The following is a 19877-nucleotide window of genomic DNA, read 5'->3' as shown; positions in this document are numbered from 1 at the left end:
ACAACATGTGACAAAAAAATGACTAAAATTTGACAAAAAATTGATGAAAAAATGACAAAAATGTGACAAAAAAATTGACGAAAAAAGAAGATAAAAATGTGACAAAAAAGGAAAAAAAATGACAAAAATGTGTGAAAAATGACAAAAAATGACAAAAAAGTTACAAAAATGAGTTAAATACCCAACAAAAAAAATGATGGAAAAAAATCTGATAACGTGATCTTCTCGGTTCAGGTGGGAGCTAAGAGGTTAAAGGGACTATATTGAGTTTAAAAATGTTAAAACTAAGTATTTTCCTCCCTCTTCTTGTTCCAGCCATGTCCTAATGTGTAGAATGACCTGTTCACCACAACTGCCTCTAAAATCCTGCACTGTCGCTCAGAAAGTTACCAAAGTGCCGTCATGCAGGAGCTTAATATAGAGACTGCAGTTACCTGTAAGACCTGAGGTGGCAGTAGTGAGCATAAAATCACCAACTTGCATCTAGTGTCTTTAAGTAGAGGAAATGTAGATATTCAACAGTGAATTGGACACAAGGGGAAACTTCACGTATAAAACTGAATCTGACACTTTGAATGTTGAATGAAATGAATGTTCCTTGGACCACAAGCTTTTGCATTTTCGACTGGAGTAATAATGGAACAAAAATGGCGAGCAATGTCACTGTTTCAAAAGAAACTGGATTTGACATTCACTGACTTTTAAAGAGCATATGCTAATTGTTGCTAAAACATATACAATTATATTAAAGGCTCTGCTAAAAAAAAATACCTTCTTTAGCTTGTGATGTTTATAGTTTCACTTCCTTATTGGACAGACAGGAAGTGACATAGACGGACGCAATTTCACACTGTTGCCATGCCAACAATGTATTATCAATGGGAAGTGAGTCAAGCTGCTCTGGAGCTTTACCTCTATGTATTGCTGCGTTCATGTGGTTTGTGGAACTGGGGAAAACGTACATGAACTCTCACTCAGCCGAGGAAAACCACTGGGAACTCGGGTCAAAACGAGCTTCCTTTTTATTTAAACACGGCTGCGTTTTTGAGTTTAGTTTGAGCTGTCGTCATCCTCGGAGTAACAACATTGCGAGTGAAATGTCTGACATCAATGCAAGCAAAAAGTACATTAACGAGATTTTTTTGAAAACTAGCAAACTACCGCTAAGCTAAGCGCTAATCAGGGATAAAAGACCGTTTTTATCTGATGACGTCAAATCTCGGGAAATCCAGCTCCACCAGCGCACATGACCCTTTTCTTTCGAACATTTCTTCATTTATTTGCTGCTTCACTGAAATAAAATCATAATTGATAATTGTGCATAACTTGAAATCAAAACAACGCTGCCCAAGAAGTGACTTCCTGTTTCGATCCAGAACGCCAAAATAAAAGCACCATCTTATCTCATTCATTAGTTAAACGTTCCTTCTGTCTAACTATTAACAGACAAAACACTTAAAATGTGTGTATTCAATTATATTCTTGTAATGTTGCAAGCACCCGCTGAACTAATCAATGAGACGAGCTGTGTGCTTTTATTTTGGCGTGCTGGTTCGAAACAGGAAGTCACTGTATGGTTTCAAGTTATGCACAAAAGCATTAAAACATGTCATATGCACTTCAAGGCTTTTTAAAGCGACTAGATGCAAGTTGGCCATTTTATACTCACTACTGCCACCTCAGGTCTTACGTGTAAATGCAGCTTCTATATTAATCTCGTGCATGACGGCACTTCAGACCCGAAGTAACACCTTTCTGAGTGACAGTGCAGGATTTTAGAGGCAGTTGTGGTGAACAGGTCTGAGCTCCTTCTACACATTAAGACATTACTGGAACATGTACTTAAAGCAGTACTAAGTAACTTATTTACCTTAATAAATCCTTTCCGTAGTCCCTGTGGGGGTAATACAAGTGTTTATGGGATGATTGGAGGGTCTTTCATCTCCCCCTGGCGTCTCTGGCCAGAAAACCATGTTTGCAACAAGAAGCTAACATGCTAACGGGCAAAGCTAACGTCACTTTAAACAGTATTTACAGCCAAGTTTGAGTGAAAAAAAATATTTCCGTTGTATAATTGGATGCACAGTAACCCTCTCTCCCTTCGCCTTTCCTGTCAGCGTAGTATTTACTCTCCAAGACAATTAATAAATTAAAAAATCGTAACTTGCTATTACACCTGCAGTTGCGCTTATGGCCTCTAGGGGGAAGAGTTACTTAGTACTGCTTTAAGGCGAGACACTGCAGGTGAATAGGGAGAAAAATGTAAATTTACAGATATCACTTTGAAACTTTTGCTGTCGATCACTGGCATAAATGTGAGAAAAAAATACATTGCAAGTTTTCTGTCATGTTATCTTTTCATATAAGAACAAGGTGTTTTATGCCTAAAAATGCCCCAAATTTCCCATCTAGCTACATTCAAACGTATGGTTTCATTTTATTGGTGAATGAGTTGCCAAGACTTTTTCAGAGGGGATTTTGGATTTCTTGTTAATTCTTGTTAAAATTAATTTTCACCTTATTTTTTGACATTCAAAACTCAATAAATGGGGTTTAGGGATTAGATAATAAAAAATCCCTCTGAAAAAATCTTCCAAATATTGTTCAGTCCAAGGCTGGAAAATGTGAAGTCTTTAGGTCCGACTGACGTGGACATAGTGTCGCCACAATGACAGAAAAATGTGTTTTGAGAAAAAGGCCCTTGAAATTGCATTCTCCCATATAAGTCTATGGGGGAACATTGAATCAGCGCAATATTTAAACATGTTATTGTGAAGATTAGGCATATTTTTTGTTTCCGGGTGAAAGCTTGTATGTTCAGAGACCAATTTGGCCCAAAACCTGAAAACTGAAAAAAATTGAGTTTTGCCTTAATTTTAACATTTTTAAACTCTGTATAGTCCCTTTAATGCCGTGCGGAAACCCTGTTGCAGATCCTCAAAACCCTTACCCCAACACCGAGGATGCGACACATGATTAAATCAATGTAACAATCATGAAATAACTTTATAAATGTTGCAATAAAACGATTTGACACAATTTGATGAAAAAAAAATCGCGGTAGTTTCCTCATGTCGTGCAGCGATAGAGTCTAAAAACCTAAACCTAACCCAGTTCCCGGTCACGCTCAGCCCCTGAATCCCCCGCTCTGGCGCGGCTTCTCCCGCTGCGAGGAGCTGAATGGACGCGTCACTGAGCGCTTCCTTCACCGTGGGGTTAATTCCCTGACATAATCGAGGGGGGGCTAAAACCGGACCCCAAAACCAGCCCTGGCGCGGGGGGGGGGGGGGGGGGGGGGGGGTCATCGCCACCACCACCACCACCACCATCATCATCATTTCCCATATCGATTTAACCCTCGAGCGCGGCGCTAAACGCGGAGAGAAACGCCACTTAAGAAACCACTGCGAAGAAATGCGTAAGACGAGTAGGCGACACACACACGCACAGACGCGCACACACACGCACACACACGCACAACGCAGCCAGGCATCTTCCCCGCTTTAGTCCGCGTTTGGTCCCGGTTTAGTCCGGGTTCTGACCTGATTTAGTCGTGGTTTAATCCTGGTGTTGGACGCGGTGGTCACGGTGTAAGGAAACGCGCGTGCAGGCAGCAGACATCTTCGCCGGTTTAGAGCTTTATTTATCCCCCCAATTCAGCCCCGGCTTAGTCCTGGTCTAGATCTGGTTAATAGCCCTGGTTTGGTCCTGGTTTGGTGCACGTTTAGCCCTAAAGTTCTGGCTCAGTCTTGGTTGAATCCCGATAAGGCGACGCGGAGGCTGCAGGCGTCTTCTCTGGCTCAGTCCACATTCAGTCCTTGCTTCATGAAGCCATAATCTAGCCCTGGTTTAGTCCTGGTAGAGATCTGGGTCTGCAGCCCTAGTTTAGTCCTCGTTTAGCCCTTAAGTTCTGGGTCCAGTCTTGGCTTAGTCCCGGTAAGGCAACGCGATCAGGCTGCAGGCATCTCTGGTTCAGTCCTCGTTTGGGGTTTTTTACGCCTCGGTTTAGTCCCGTGTTTACGCCTACGTTTCAGCCCCGATTCGGGACGTGGTTTTGCAACTAGTTTAGCCCGGGTTTAAAGCGGATTTAGCGCCGGTTTAGTCCCGGTGAAGGCGACACACGCAGGGGCAAGCAGGCATCTCCCCCACGCACGGAGCACGGAGCGCCACTGCAGATGACAAGGCGCGCAGCAGTAAAAAAAAAAAAAAAAGGGGAAAAAAACGCGCGGATAATAATAGGCTTATTACAAAACACGGCGACACGACAAGACGACATCCTTTTTTTTTTCTTTCTTTTTCCGCTACACACGACACCCGAGCGCCTTTACCTCCGCGGATCAGAGAGAGGGGGAAGCAGCCGAGAGATGACGCTCCTCCTTGGGCTCACCTGAAGCGCTTCACATCCCCGCTGTCTCCGCGCGGTGCCGTGTCCTGGCCGGTCCTCGGGGGTCTCTCGGGGTCCTGGAGGACGGGACTGAGCAGTGGGGGGAGACAGAGGGAGACTGCTGGAATGCGCCTCTGCTGCCGTGCGTGTGCGTGCGAGCGAGGAGATGTGCGACTCGAGGAAACGTCAAGGTAAACGCGTCCGCAGCGCGCGCAGGAAGTGGAGGGGGGGGTCTCGAGACAATAATCCAGGAAGTGGTCGGGAGGGATTGTGGCGAGTTAGTGGCGGCTAATTATGGCGAGTTTTACGCTCGATGTTTGCGCTAAAATGTTGAGATTTAAGCCGCGCAAATATTATCACACAAAGCCTAGACATATCACAAACAACACGGAGGTTTTTCCATCTTTACAGGATCATTTGCACATATTACGCAAACAGCTTTAAAGTGCATTAAAATATGACTTATTTCGATGGATCTGCAACCTCCCTCTCTCTTGGTACAGCTGCGTTTTTTTGCCTTTTTTCGCGAACTGCATTTGTGTTTTCTGTGTTCCACATTGTTTTATTTGATGCGTTTGTAGGGGAGATGGACCTATATTTGACCGGTCCCTAAATTGGACCGCCACTCGTTCTCCTTTCCATCAATAGTTAACACATCAATTTGCGATCAAAATGACGTGCGACGTGATATTACGTCTGCCTGAGATGATTGACGGCGAGAATGATCAAAATGAGTTAATGGTGACAAAAAAAGTGTTTTCACACATTTCTTTGTAATTTTCGATCATCTTTGGGAGTGCGGCGTGACCGCAAACTTTAGGCGGACTGGCGAGGACGGCCTGTGTGGGTTGTTTGACATATAATTAATGAACACAATGAGGAATGATGACTCATAGATACAGACGGCATCTCTGGAATCACCCATATATGGTCATTTTTGAAAACAGTTAAGGGGAAAAACCATTTTGAAAAAATGTATATTTTCTCTAATTATTCAAAAACGACTGTAACAAATGTTGAAATATGAACATAGTTTCTACTAAATAAAGATACAAAGACATGGAGAGGAGCAAAGTGGTTCAACAGCCCATAAATACATGAATAACGGAGAATGCTAACTTGATGCTACATGTTAGCATCGGGCTAATGCTAACGGTTAGCTCGCGCTAGCTACAACTGCCGTTTTTTCACTTCTACTGAACAATCTGCTGTGAGAAAATATGCATATGGGCCTGATTTACACTTTACTTTATTTGTATGTGATAAATAAGTTGAGATTCCACCAGAAAATGGCAAAAAAGAGTGGAAAATTGTGTGTGATCTTCTTGAACGCCGACTGTAACAAGTGAATTTCTCCTTTGTGAGATCAATAAAAGTTTATCTTATCTTATCTTTCTCTAAAGATTCTATTTTCCCCCTCGGCGAAGCCACGCCCCCTTCTATGACGAGATGCCGTCTGTATCTATATGTACACGGTTGCTAACATATACATCCGAGAACTCAAGTGGGTGTCGGCCCCATATTGGACCACCCCATGTGTCCTCATATTGGACCACCCCATGTGTCCTCATATTGGACCACCCCATGTGTCCTCATATTGGACCACCCCATGTGTCCTCATAATGGACCACCCCATGTGTCCTCATATTGGACCACCCCATGTGTCCTCATATTGGACCACCCCATGTGTCCTCATATTGGACCACCCCATCTGTCCTCATAATGGACCACCCCATGTGTCCTCATATTGGACCACCCCATGTGTCCTCATATTGGACCACCCCATGTGTCCTCATATTGGACCACCCCATGTGTCCTCATGTTGGACCACCCCATGTGTCCTCATATTGGACCACCCCATGTGTCCTCATATTGGACCACCCCATGTGTCCTCATATTGGACCAGTTCGGTCCAATGGAATGCAATGGACTCTCTCCACGCATTAACATGATTGAAGCATCTGCACACATTTCAGGGCTATAATGGCATGAATTAATAAATAAATAGATTAATTAATAAATAAATCATTAAATTAAATATATACGCATTGTACTTGCCATTTGAAACAAAAGAATTCATACAACACATACACTGAGGGAGACAAAAGGCATAAACAGTTGGTTACAGGTCAGGATTGTGACTGTGTGTGCTGTGAGTACGAAAGTATTTAATCCAATTTTTATTTGTTTAGGCCAAATTATACAGTTTTACATGTGGTCCAATATTGGGATCGACCTGGTCCAACATAGGTCTCCGTGTCCCCAAATTGGATCACTTTTAAAAAAAAAAAGATTTTTGGATTTTACTGCAATAATATAATATTTGACAAGCTCATATCTTGTAGGCATAGAGCACCTCATTCACTGAGGCACAAATGCTTTTGATGCACTTAATTAGAAAGGGGAAATACGAATATGTTCTTAGGGGGTCCAATATAGGTCCATCTCCCCACATCTTTGCCGTGTTTTTGTGGGATTCCTTTTTTTTAACTGCAGAGAGTCCGTAATGGTCCTGAAGAAGCAGCTTTATAAAAGTAAACAAACAGCTAGCGTATGGGCTAAAGACATTTGAAACCGACATATTCCTTGTTCTGAGACACTGAAGAGACACAAAGAGCCCCCACAGCTGCAGCACAGTGAGGGTTTACAAGCAGCGCTATACAGGGAAGAAATAAGGGACAAACGAGGAGGTATCCAGGCAAGACTCACAGCTAAGTTAAGTTATACTTTCATATCTGGAGAGAAATCCTCAGTGTCTAATGGGGCGACCTGTAGGAGCAGTGACCCCCGCTCTGTGACCCATCTCCATGATGTGGAGCCAGGCTGGTGGTCAGAAACACCTGGCTGGACTTTAACCCAGTGGTTCTCAACCTGGGGGTCAGGACCCCAAAAGGGGGTGGCAAGACAAATTTGGGGGTCGCCAGATCATGTAGATAACATATACATTTTTCTATTAGCGTATAACATAAAATTTTATTGTGGCATGTGTGTGCTATTTTACCAGAGTGCCATTGTATGTTAGTAATTTGATGAATTCTATTTTAGCCATTTGTTTTTTTCTTAGTTTTTTAAGAATTATGTAGGCTAATGTTCTGATTTCTCACGGTGTGACCCGGGTGGGGGTCACGAACCCCTTTAACTGTTATAAAGGTTGAAAACCACTGGCTTAACCTATTGCCACACATGCCCTCTGTTGTTCTGGCTAATGGACGTTCACTGGAGAATGAAACAGACTAACTGCTAAGCTCTTCCCAGAAAGAAAACGCAACAAAAAAGTGGAAAAAAGCAACAAAAACACAATGAACAAAATTGGTTTGGATAAAAAAGTGACAAAGGCGTAACGAAAGACCAAAAAATAAAAACTGCCAGAAAAGCGACAAAAAGCAGGAAATAATGTGATGAAGAAAGCTTAAAACAAAACAACGAAAATCAGACAAAAAAGCTTTAAAGACTTGAAATGCAACAAAATAGGCCACAATCAGTTTTGTAGGTCTCAGCTTTCAAATGAGTGACTCTGGAGTATAGGCTGTAAACTCCAGCCGAGAAGCTTTAGGATTTGGGTAAAGTTGAAATTGAGAAAATGCGCTCGGTTAATCCCTTACCTCCCACCTGAACCGAGCACATTTTCTCCAGTTTGGCTTTACCCCAGTCCAAAAGCTTCTGGAAAAAAGCTGTGAAAATAGCAACAAAACTGAGACGAAAACAATGATGGAAATGTGACAAAAAAGTGAGAAAACATTGACTAAAAAAGTGACGAAAAATTGATGATAAAGTGGCAAAAATGTCACAAAAATGTCACAAAAAAATACAAAAAAAATACAAAAATTTGACAAAAAAATGACACAATGTGACAAAAAAATACAAAAATGTGACAAAAAATTACAAAAATGTGACAAAAAAATGACATAAATGTGACAAAAAAATTACAAAAATGTGATTAAAAAAATTACAAAAATGTGCTAAAAATTTGACCAAAAAAACACCAAAATTTGACGAAAAAAAATGACAAAATGTGACAAAAAATGACAAAAAAGTTACAAAAATGAGTTAAACACCCAACAAAAAAATGATGGCAAAAAAATCTGATGACTTGAGGAAAAAGTTCAGGCAGGAGTTAAGAGGTTAAGATGTTAAAACTTCAAAAACTTCAAGTTGACTTAAAATATCTGTAGTTTGTGTTTCGTGCCCCCTTTTCTTCAGAAATATATATATATATTTAATTTTTTTTTCCACATTATTACAAGTTTCATTTCTCATCATCTATGTCACAACTGAAACATAAATCAGACTCAAACAGCTCCTCAGCCACAGTGCTCAAGCAACATTTTCTCCAAGTACTTTACTTTTTACATATTTGGGTCACTACTTTTTACTTATACTTGAGTAAAAATTACTTCAAAGTAATGCTCTTTCTTGAGTAAATATTTTGGCTGCTCTACCCACCACTGCTCTTCAGCCCCATTCACCCTGAACTGTCCTGTCAAATAAAAACAGAATCAAACAAAAGGGGAAAAAAAGTCTATGCGGTTATGAAACAAGCTCCGGAGGCAGGAGTCGGAGAAGCCACTCTGTCACACAGAGATACAAAGCTTTGGAGCCACAGGAGAAACTATCGCCTGAATGGTACAAACGAACACAAACAGTTGGATGTGGGAGGTAATAGTTTAAACCTCAATGTGGAGAACTTGCACATAAACATCTTCTCAACATAATAAACCGATAACAACACTTGTACTTGGTGCGAGACAGGAGCAGGCGAGCGTCACACCATTGGTTCCTCTAACCGCCCACAAATGATCACTGCATTCATAAAAAGGTGAAATGTCTTGCTCAAGGACATGCCAGAAAGATGTACTTGAAGCCAGAGCATTAAATTCTATGGGCGTCTTTTACCAAGCGTTTGCTCATGTGCAAAGAAGGAGCACGTAGAAAAGATGTTTTACTCTTATGTACATAGCAGATTTGGGGCCTTGATACTGTAATACAGGCAGCATGAGGGCATGTTCACACAATAGCAGATTTTATTTTTCAGTTTGCACCCATTCTTCAACACCTGCCTTGGTAAATGACCCCCAAAATGTTGTAAATGTGTTATAGAAATAAAAATTAGGATTATTATTATATTTTTTTATCTGGCCCTTAAGTGCACACTTGTAAATCTAAAATACAGCAAAATGTATAAAAATGTCGTTTACAAAAATAAATTCTGTCTGAAAACCTGCGTTCGTTCACAGTTTGTCCACAAGATGGCAGCAGATCTACACCACTTGATGCGGAGAAATGATCACCATAGCAACGGGGAAAATCAGAACTTAACTGCAACGATATCGCGCAAAAGGTAAAGATTTTGTCATATTTTACACATTTACTGAAGATAAAGGGGGTTTGTAGATGCAGAAAAGTGTCATTTTAGAACTGAACAATGAAAATGACAAGTATTAACTGTGACAGTGAAGGGTTGTGTTATCTATATATATTTAAAAAATCCCCTCGTTTCGTATAATGGGGTTATATGCGTAGCTAACGTCTTCATTTCATAAGTAACGTTATTAAGACTAATGTATTTTTTATCTTATATCTTTATGTTTTTACGTTATAAGTAAAAAGTAGGCATTAAAAAATAATTTGTTCTGTGTCATGGAATGTTTTTGGCTAACTTCCTGGCGAGGGTTGAGTAGCATTTAGGCTAATGCTAATGATTAGCATCTAACTTACTTCATGTCAACATTTTAACCTAAATATTTATTTATTTTTTTAAGTTTTTTTTTTTTTTTTAAAGAACAAAACTTAAATAAAGGTCAAACCGAGTGTGTTTCAACAAAAATATTTCAGATGGTGGCGCTATTTGACCATTTGTTAGCATCATTTTAACGTTACCCTTTAGCTTCAAGGCCAAAACAGCGACCTTTATTAACCTCTTAACCCCCACCTGAACCGAGCAAATCTTCTTCAGTCTGGTTTTACCCAAATCTAAAAGCAAAAAAGTGTGTCAAAAGAGCGAGAAGAACACACGACCAAAGAGTGATGGAAAAGTGACAAAAATGAGATGGGTCATTCCTTTTAGGCTTTAAAACCGACCCCCAAAAAATGTTTGTTTAATGAGATTAGTAAAATAATGAGATCTCTTAGTGGACAATGTAATTAAGTGATTCTTTTGTAGTTCTAGCTACAATTTACACATTTTATACCTTATTCACAGGCGGCAGACAGGCCAAAAACACCTTTTATTGAAGATTAGATTTTGGATTCTCTCTTTTTTTTCAAAACGATAAAATATTACAAAAGAATATCTAAATAATGTTATGTAATTGTTCTCTTTCCACACTTGTTTGTGATTGCCATTTTGGTGGAATGACGCAGATGAAAAAGTGACGAAAACCAGCCAAAAAAGCAACAAAAAAATGACAAAAAGGCGACTCACAAAAAAACAGGAACACTTCTAAAATGTGACAAAAAAACGTGTCAAAAGAGCAACAAAAACATGCTGGAAAAAAGCAAAAAAAACACGACTAAAAATGAAAAAGCAACAAAAAAATTAACGAAAGAGCAAGAAAAAAGGTGACAATGAAAAAAGACAATAAAGCGACAACAAAAGAGTCACAATCAGTTTTGTAGGCCTTAGTTTTCAAATGAAGCTTTACTCTGTGACGTATTGGCAGTGAGCTCCAGTCAAGACGTTTTTAGATTAGGTTAAAGCTGAAGTGGAGAAAATGTGCAGGTTACTGTTAGCATTTGGCTTCAAGGCCAAAACAGCTACAGTTAAAAACAAATAAGTCTCCTCTGGTGAAGTCATTACATTTAAGTTTTTAATATGTTGTAAGTGATTTCTCCCACAGCTGCATGTTTTTTGTCATGTACAGTTTAAGTTTCAACAAGACACGGCTAACTCTCCATAGGATAAAACTGGGACAGGAAACAGAAGCTAACGTCATGTTTCTTTGCTCAGAGCCTAGAAACATAGTCTGTGACAGTGTTTTTTTTCTCTCCACATCATTTAAAAGGCTTTGAGTCGACAGGAAATATTTTTAAGTTTATTGGTGCTGTATTCCTGATTGTATGAATCTGTGATGTTTACAGTGGCTTCACTCGGTCGTCCAGGGAAAATGTTGAAGGCCTTGTTCCAGGCGGAAAAGTAAGTCCGAGTTATCCTCCATCTACATCTCATAAAACGTCTTCCTTTTAATAAGGGACTGTTTGCAAATGTTTTTTTTCTTCATTAAAACGTGGCCTGCATGATAAGAGAAAAAGAAATCATGACATTCAGTGACTGCCTTGAATATTTCAACCAACACAGAACGCTCCATGAAATTAAATCAAAAAGCTTCAGCCGTTTTGTATTTTCAGGAAATTATGACAGAACAAGACTTAAAGGATCTGTATCATGGTATTTTAGCCATTCCAAAGTAAACTATAGGCATTTATATGATATAGTGTACTGTCCTCTACCACCATGGAGTACTCATTTTTGTGATAAATTCTTTAAAAATACACCCCACATATAAAAGTATTTTCTGGAGGTACTTTCCAACCCAGAAGACAAAACACTTGGATTCAGTTAACTCCGCCCCCTCTCTCCGCTCATGCGACTTTACTGTAGTAAAAATAGAAATTCCACAGCAAAAAGTGAAGTTACTTCACAATGCAGTTAAAAGGAGTTGACATCTGCAACACAGCTTCATAACACGACACAACTGAGCAACTCCGTGGTTTTCCAGGAGAGGGCGGAGCAGCTGCTCAGAGATCAGGACTCAGGAGGATTGCTGAGAACTGCGTGAATTAAGCCAAAAAACCACTCTGGGGGTGTTTTTGACAAGGAAATAGCATCACAACATTGCACAAATTTTGCAGAAAATAGGACCTTTAAAAAAAGACTAAAACAGGGTCAAAACATGGCTAATAGAACAACATTTGGAAAAAATATTGCACAGTTTAAGATCCTATAAGTAAGTGATTGTAATATGGATATAACCTCACATAACTGAGATAATAATTTGGCAATATACATATTGTGTAGCTCTTGTATACAATTTTGGATACCTAAATTATTTGTGTTTTTGTGTTTTTCCATTATAATAATAATAATTATAATTATAATTATAAATGTACTAGGGTTGCGTCATCTTCAGCTCCTCTCTGGACTAGACCCCGTCCCGCCTCAGAGCAGAGTAGTCCCTCCCCTGGCCCAGTCCTGGTCAGAGAGCTGCTGTGTGAGATAAGTTCAGGGAGCGTCTGTTAATTCTGTTTTTGCGATTTCAGAACCACCATGTCTCACGGATGGGGCTACGGACCCAGCAACGGTACGCAACATTTTCTCTCATTTCATTGTTTTCATTGTTGTCATTATGTTGTTTTGTTTGGCCTGGTGATTCAGGGACATTTTCTCTTAACAGTTAAACTAACTAAATGCTTGTATTGTGTTTGATAAGATATACTTTGGGCATTTATCTTGTAGGTGAGGTTTTAGAAATGAAGGCGACATGGCAAGATACTCTCCCACACTCTACAATCATTTTGACCTTTATAGACTCTTGATTTTTAATTTTACTTTATAAATTGTGGATGCTAATGAGAGACAACCCTGTCCTGACAAGATATACACACTGGGAGTAAATTAGTTAAGGGAGCTAAAACTAAAAAGGATTGTTCTTGACTACAATGTATGAAATTCTCATCAGAAGACTTAGAGAAAAAACTGAATTAAACTGGTTAGCTGTGGACCATTCCCCCGACATATTATTGACCGTTGGACTGTTCTTGGCGCAGGTCCAGAAACCTGGGCGGAGGGGTACCCTGTGGCGAACGGGCCGCGCCAGTCTCCCATCAACATCGTGCCCAAAGAGGCGGTGTTCGACCCGGAACTGAAGCCGCTCAAACTGCAGTACGACCCCAGCGACGCCAAGGGGATCCTCAACAACGGCCACTCCTTCCAGGTCGACTTCGTGGACGACACCGACTCGTCCAGTGAGCGCTAAACACACTTCTCTCTGCAGCATCACGGAGTTAAACTGTTTCAGGAGTTGCTGACGAAGCCTCTTGAAGCTTAATAACACTAAAACAACCCCGCAGGCCTGTCACAGAGGCAAAATTCAAAGTTTGATATGTTGAAGCAGGAAAATATCGCGATAAACGATGTTATCGACTGGCGCAGAGGAGAGCGGACTGAAGCTCTGTCCCGTAAAAGCATTAGAGCAGCGGTACAGTATTGGGTCTATCGATGGGTTTTCAGTGTAGAGTATTAAAGTTCTGCCCCTGACATGAGGAGTGTGTTATCTCTGCTCGTGTTGAGCCTCGCCTCTCGAATGCGGCTGGAGATAACGCCGTTTACTGTAACCATCAGACCCCCCCCCCATCACACGCAGTACTGAAGTATTTCACTCAAAGTAGAAAGAACAAATCATCGTCTGAATTCACCACCCGTACGACAAACACTCTTCCTTGTCGTGAGTTACATTGACAGTACACCTGCACAGCGCCACCTACTGTTCAGAGAGTCTGCATTATAACAATTGGACTGTCTACATAGGAGCCTTTATAGAAATGTAGTGGAGTAGAAAGTATTAAGTTCTCAACACAAACACATTAAGTGATAGTACCTCAAGAACACAACGTTTAGTTTAGTGAACGCAGTACAACAGAAAAATGTGACTTTCTCCCGTAAACGCCGTGTTCTCGGTCTGTCCCAGCGCTGACCGGAGGGCCCATCTCCGGAGTGTACCGTCTGAAGCAGTTCCACTGTCACTGGGGCGGCAGCAGCGACCGCGGCTCTGAGCACACGATCAACGGCATCAGCTTCCCCTGTGAGGTACTCTCTCTCTCTCTCATCCTTCTGTACAAATAGATCATCTCACACAAACGATACAGTCTTCCTCTGTAAGGTACTCTCTTTATCAGGACTGCCCTGCTCAACCAGCGCGACTGCTGCACACTTTTCCCATTCTTTACAACGACACAGGGCAGGGTCGTCTAAACCAGGACTAAACCCTCTGACAGACATTAGCCACGACTGACCGGAAACACCCCACAGGCTCATTTTTAGACCACCTCAGAACTAACCTGGTGACGCTCTGGCCACTTGGTTTCTCCCAGGACCTAAAACATGTGCAATAGTATAGTATAATAGTTTATCACAGGTGTCCAACCAGAAACAAGGACACTAGCATTAGCTTGTTGCTCTTCATGCATCAGCTGTAAACCTGTAGAGTAACCAGGGCTGCAGAATATTGAAATAACTTGCGATATAGCGGCGCAATATTGCGAAAACGATATTCTTGCGATATTTCACTAACCATTTCAACACGACATTTCACGACAAATTGAACACACATTGCAAGTTTTTCAGCGACAGAAGTCAGAAAAAAAACACAAAATCAGTATCAAAACAAGGATAAACTTGAACTAAATAAGGAAATGTTTAATATTTAACTCCCGCCTGAACCGAGAGGATTTTTTTTCCATAATTTTTTTGTTGGGTATTCAACTCATTTTTTCGTCACATTTTTTTATCACATTTTTGTCATTTTTTCGTCATTTTTTTGTCACATTTTTTTATCACATTTTTGTCACATTTTTGTCATTTTTTTGTCATTTTTTTGTCAATTGTTTTTGTCAATTTTTCGTCATTTTTTTGTCACATTTTTGTCATTTTTTTGTCATTTTTTTTGTCATTTTTTTGTCATTTTTTCGACCATTTTTGTCAATTTCTTGTGACATTTTTGCCACTATTTCATCAATTTTTCGTCACTTTTTTGTCACATTTCCATCATTGTTTTCGCCTCAGTCTTGTTGCTATTTTCACAGCTTTTTTCCAGAAGCTTTTGGACTGGGGTAAAGCCAAACTGGAGAAAATGTAATCGGTTCAGGTGGGAGTTAAGGGGTTAACTAAAACTGAACTTTTACACATTTATAGCTTAAATGCAGTTTTTGTTTTTGGCTGAGTTTGTGTCTATCTCAGTCAGATGCCCTAATTGTAACTATGTGGATTGATACACACAGTACCGGTAAATGAATAAACATACTGCCCGGTCGTTGCCTCCGCAGCTCCACCTGGTTCACTGGAACACCAAGTACCCGAGCTTCGGTGATGCGGCCAGCAAGCCCGACGGACTGGCCGTGGTCGGGGTTTTCCTCCGGGTGAGCGCCTCGTCTGTCGTCATGGTTTCACCGTCAACATTTCCACCTCTGCTCTTCACTTTTCACAGGACAAAAATATCTCACGGTGATCATTCTCAAGAGTATTACCATTAGATTTGGATTTTTGTTTTCAAAGCACAGGGCGCATTTCAAACACGTTTCATATTTTTGTCATAATTTTTGTCAAAACATAAATTGACTGAAGTTAGATAAAAAAAAACTAAATCATAAGTAGTTAATGAGGTTAAAATTATGACTAAATTCTCCAGATATTTTTGTTCGCTATAACACACACATTCAGGTCAAAATCATCAAATCTTCATCACCATCACGGGGTTCCCCAAGGCTCAGTATTAGGTCCACTCTTGTTTTTAATTTTCATTCTCCCCCTGCAATATTTTTCGTTACTTTGGTATTCAGTTTGTGTTCTTTGTGTTCTTAATGTATGGTGACTTCATTTTTTTTTTTTACAAAATGTTCTCTCATTTCTGCCGCAATGTCTTCTCGTTTCCCCAATGTTTCTCTCATGTTTACAATTTTTTTTTTTTTACCTTTCCCCCTTTTTTTTGCTCTTAATTTTGCCAAAATTTTCACAATTTTGTCATATTTTTCCAAAATTATCCCCCATTGTTTGCACATTTCTTGACATTGGAGATAAACCTGATATTGCAGCCCTAATCCCGAACTAAATGAGCAAATCCACCAATATAATAAAACATACTTATATCTTTATAAAACTCTTTTTAAACTTGCTCTTTGTGTTGGGTCAGATCGGAGCAGCGAACCCGAACCTGCAGAAGGTCCTCGACTGCTTCGACATCATCAAGAACAAGGTAAGACCCCGTGACCGTATTAAAAAGGCAACAAGTCTAGTTATGAGAAATATGGTAAAAGTTATTAGTCATAAAGAAACTCCCACTGATGAAGAAGGAACAGCCTCAAGGGAAATCGAAAAGAAAGCTGGTATACAATTTATTAAAATTGAGTCATTAGAATGTCAATCAGAGGGACAGAAAGTGCTTGAATTTGGCACTAATGGCTTTAAATAAAACAGTTGGATGAATAAATAAGACGCGTGGGTCGAGGCCTTGAGGTTTTGTGTGAAGTGCTATAAAAAATACCCTTGGAGAAGTTACTGACTGAAGTTCAACTTTAACAGATTAGAAAAAAGCTTTTGAAGGAGTTAAGAAATCCCAAATCTAACAGATGCACAAACTAATGTCGGGCTGAGGAATGTGTCCAATTTTTCTAGAACCGTGATTAAATAAGTGTAGATGAGGTTTATTTCTAGCTAGGCTTCTCGGAGTGGGGTCACTGGTGTCAAATACGCACAAACCTTTCTCTCTGGATAAAAAAGTTACAATATGCACCTTTAGAGGGACTATAAAGAGTTTAAAAATGTTAAAACATGTTCCAGCAATGTTCTAATGTGTAGAATGAGCTCAGACCTGTTCACCACAACTGCCTCTAGAATCCTGCACTCTCAGAAAGTTGTTACTTCGGGTCTGAAGTGCCGTCATGCACGAGCTTAATATAGAAGCTGCAGTTACACGTATGACCTGACGTGGCAGTAGTGAGTATAAAATGGCCAACTTGCATCTAGCCCCTTTAAACAGCGGTCATTTATTCTCTTATGATTGTGAATCCATGTCGTGTTGCATTCAGGGGAAGCAGAGCAGCTTCGGCAGTTTCGACACCAAGACCCTCCTGCCCCCGTCGCTGGAGTACTGGACGTACGACGGCTCCCTGACCACGCCCCCTCTGCTGGAGAGCGTCACCTGGATCGTTCTGAAGCAGGCCATCACCGTCAGCCCCGCCCAGGCGAGTAACACTCAGAGCAGGAGGACGAGGAGAGGGAAAACTGTCTGGAGTTAGTTTGAATTTTGAGTAAACTAGAAAAACTTTTGGATACCTTGAACCGCTTTATGGAAGGGATGAGCGTATTATTTGAGGAAACTCTCCCCAACTCTGACACTCCTAAATATGGACAGTGGTCTATCCATATGCTCCCATGTATACTGTTTAAGTGGAAAGTCATTCTGCCTAAATATGTTCATGTGACATGTGAGAGAATGATTGATGAGGGTCGGAGAGGCCATTATTGCAGAGTTTTGTGACCATGTTCCCACGGTTATGAGAACGGCAACCTCCTCATCACAATTATTCTATTATTTATTACTCAGCGTCTGGAGAACACGCCATGTAGAGATTTATTGTTTTCAGTCCAGTTCTCATGACGTAATGGTCCAGACATTACGTTTATCAGAAACACTGCAGCAGAAATTAAATGTCTTGCCCAACAACACGGCAATAATATCAACAATACAAGGAATGATCCTGACAGAGTGATTGTCACAGATGCCAGTCCCATTTACTTTACATTTTTTCTCTTAAAAGTCAGCATCAAAATGAGTAAAAGGAAAATGTAAACATTGCAAACATACATCGACAGTGTTTTCTGCATAAAATGTGTCGAATGCAGTGTTTATCCTCACGTTAATCTTTCAGTAAAGTCAGTATAGACAGATTTCCCTGTACTAAAACAGCTGAAATTAAATATCCTGTGTAGTGTTTGATAGAGAGATGGAGAGGGGAGGAGAGGAGGGGAAAAAGATGAAGAATAAAACAAGTACGGGGTGGCAGGGTGAGTGAAGTGGAAAATTGAAGAAAAAAAAGTATTATTATTATTATTATTAATGGGAACATTTGGGGAAAATTGAGAAAAAATATGTACTTTTAATACATGTACACACTTTTCTTTCATTTAAAGTCAAAATTTTCTCCCATAGCTTGTTCCTTTTTATTTGAAAAATAAACGGTGTTATGTCCAATGCTAACTGTTCCATGTAAAACAGTGGACGCCGCTAGGCTAGGCTAACCCATAGGAATGAGTGAACGCTAAGCTAACACTCGCTTATTCTAGAGTTTAGATAAAAACTCCTGCTCCTTTCAACCTGGTACAGCACCAGTGATCAGATCCTACACTTCCACAATGGATGCATTTAGTTTTAGAATTTCATTCTGGGTTTAAGTGAGTACTTTTAACTCTAGTTTGACATTTGGACGCAGCAAGTTTCCTTCCTGGCTGCGCTCTGGGAGCTCACGATTTTTAGCAGCAAAAGAAAATTACACTGAAATCAATATGGTTGGTGAAATACAGGTGCAAAAAAATCAGTTACATAATTTCACTGTATAAAAAACACAAATTAACCCCTTAACTCCCACCTGAGCCGAGCACATTTCCTCCAGTTTGGCTTTACCCCAGTCCAAAAGCCTCTGGAAAAAAGCTGTGAAAATAGCAACAAAACTGAGATGAAAACAATGATGGAAATGTGACAAAAAAGTGACGAAAAATTTATGAAAAAGTGTCAAAAATGTCACAAGAAACTGACAAAAAAATGACAAAAATGTGACAAAAAATGTGACAAAAAATGACAAAAAAATGACAAAAATGTGATAAAAAATTGACGAAAAAAGGACAAAAATTGACAAAAAAATTGACAAAAAAATTGACAAAAAAATGACAAAAATGTGACAAAAATGATAACAATTTGACGAAAAAATGACAAAAATGTGACAAAAAATGTGACAAAAGATGACAAAAATGTGACAAAAATTTGATAAAAAATGGACGAAAAAATGACAAAAATGTAACAAAAAATTACAAAAAAATTACAAAAAAATTACAAAAATTATGGAAAAAAAATCTGATGACGTGAGGAAAAAGATCCTCTCGGTTCAGGCGGGAGTTAAGAGGTCAACCTTCATAAAAGTCCCCAAAAGATGTCAGATAGATTGTGGATTGGTCTGCTTCATTATGAGAACTCTAGGGCGGTGGAGACGAGACTGGAACATACGCGCAGTCGCTCGACCCCTGAGTTTCTGACCTGGTGTCTGATCCCGCAGATGGAGATGTTCCGTAACCTGCAGTTCTGCTCCGAAGGGGAGGGCCAGTGCGACATGGTGGACAACTTCAGACCCCCCCAGCCGCTCAAGGGACGCCGGCTCCGCGCCAACTTCAGAATATAACGAAGCAGCTCCTTCACCATCGCCAAAACGCTTCGTCTGATGAGACATTAAAAAGATTATAGCATATATTTTAATTACAGGCATTTTTTTAAAGCGCATCTTCCACTTTCAGCAGACCAAGATTTAAAGCCACAGTGCGGGACATTCCAGGTCAGCAATAACACAGTAAATGCTTGACGTTTATCCATTTGGGTTAAATGTTCCGCAGTGTGGCTTTAAATCGTACAGCAGATTTTAGACTTAGCTTAGATGTAACGTGTGATATTGTTAAGCTTGTTTTTGTGTGAGATTATCGTATTTACACTGAACACCTCTAGCTGCAGAGACACAGACA

The 19877-nt window shown here is 40.1% G+C and overlaps 2 protein-coding genes across 5 annotated transcripts in view; one reads left to right on the top strand and one right to left on the bottom strand.

The window, feature by feature from the left end:
• LOC306966289 (disks large-associated protein 1-like) overlaps positions 1-4604 on the bottom strand; it is a 100501-nt gene extending 95897 nt beyond the window's left edge. For 2 of the 4 annotated variants that reach the window (XM_079560994.1, XM_079560995.1), the window contains exon 1: positions 4388-4604. The gene's annotated coding sequence lies outside the window, so the exon portion shown is untranslated. The remainder of the gene's footprint in view (positions 1-4387) is intronic. The other 2 variants (XM_079560996.1, XM_079560997.1) reach the window with 1 other exon arrangement.
• A 6846-nt stretch (positions 4605-11450) lies between these two features.
• On the top strand, positions 11451-19543 carry LOC306966327 (carbonic anhydrase-like; the record flags this gene model as incomplete). Its single annotated transcript, XM_079561052.1, has 8 exons — positions 11451-11516; positions 12641-12681; positions 13148-13345; positions 14068-14186; positions 15422-15514; positions 16285-16347; positions 17180-17335; positions 19421-19543. The coding sequence occupies exons 1-8, from the start codon at positions 11452-11454 to the stop codon at positions 19541-19543; spliced, it is 858 nt and encodes a 285-aa protein (XP_079417178.1). The 5' UTR covers position 11451.
• Between the last annotated feature and the right edge of the window lie 334 nt (positions 19544-19877).

Source organism: Gobius niger (genome assembly GCF_951799975.1).
Source record: "Gobius niger genome assembly, chromosome: 8".
Classification (NCBI taxonomy): Eukaryota; Metazoa; Chordata; class Actinopteri; order Gobiiformes; family Gobiidae; genus Gobius; species Gobius niger.
Note: the sequence above shows the minus strand (reverse complement) of the source record. Positions and strands in the feature narration are given on the sequence as shown.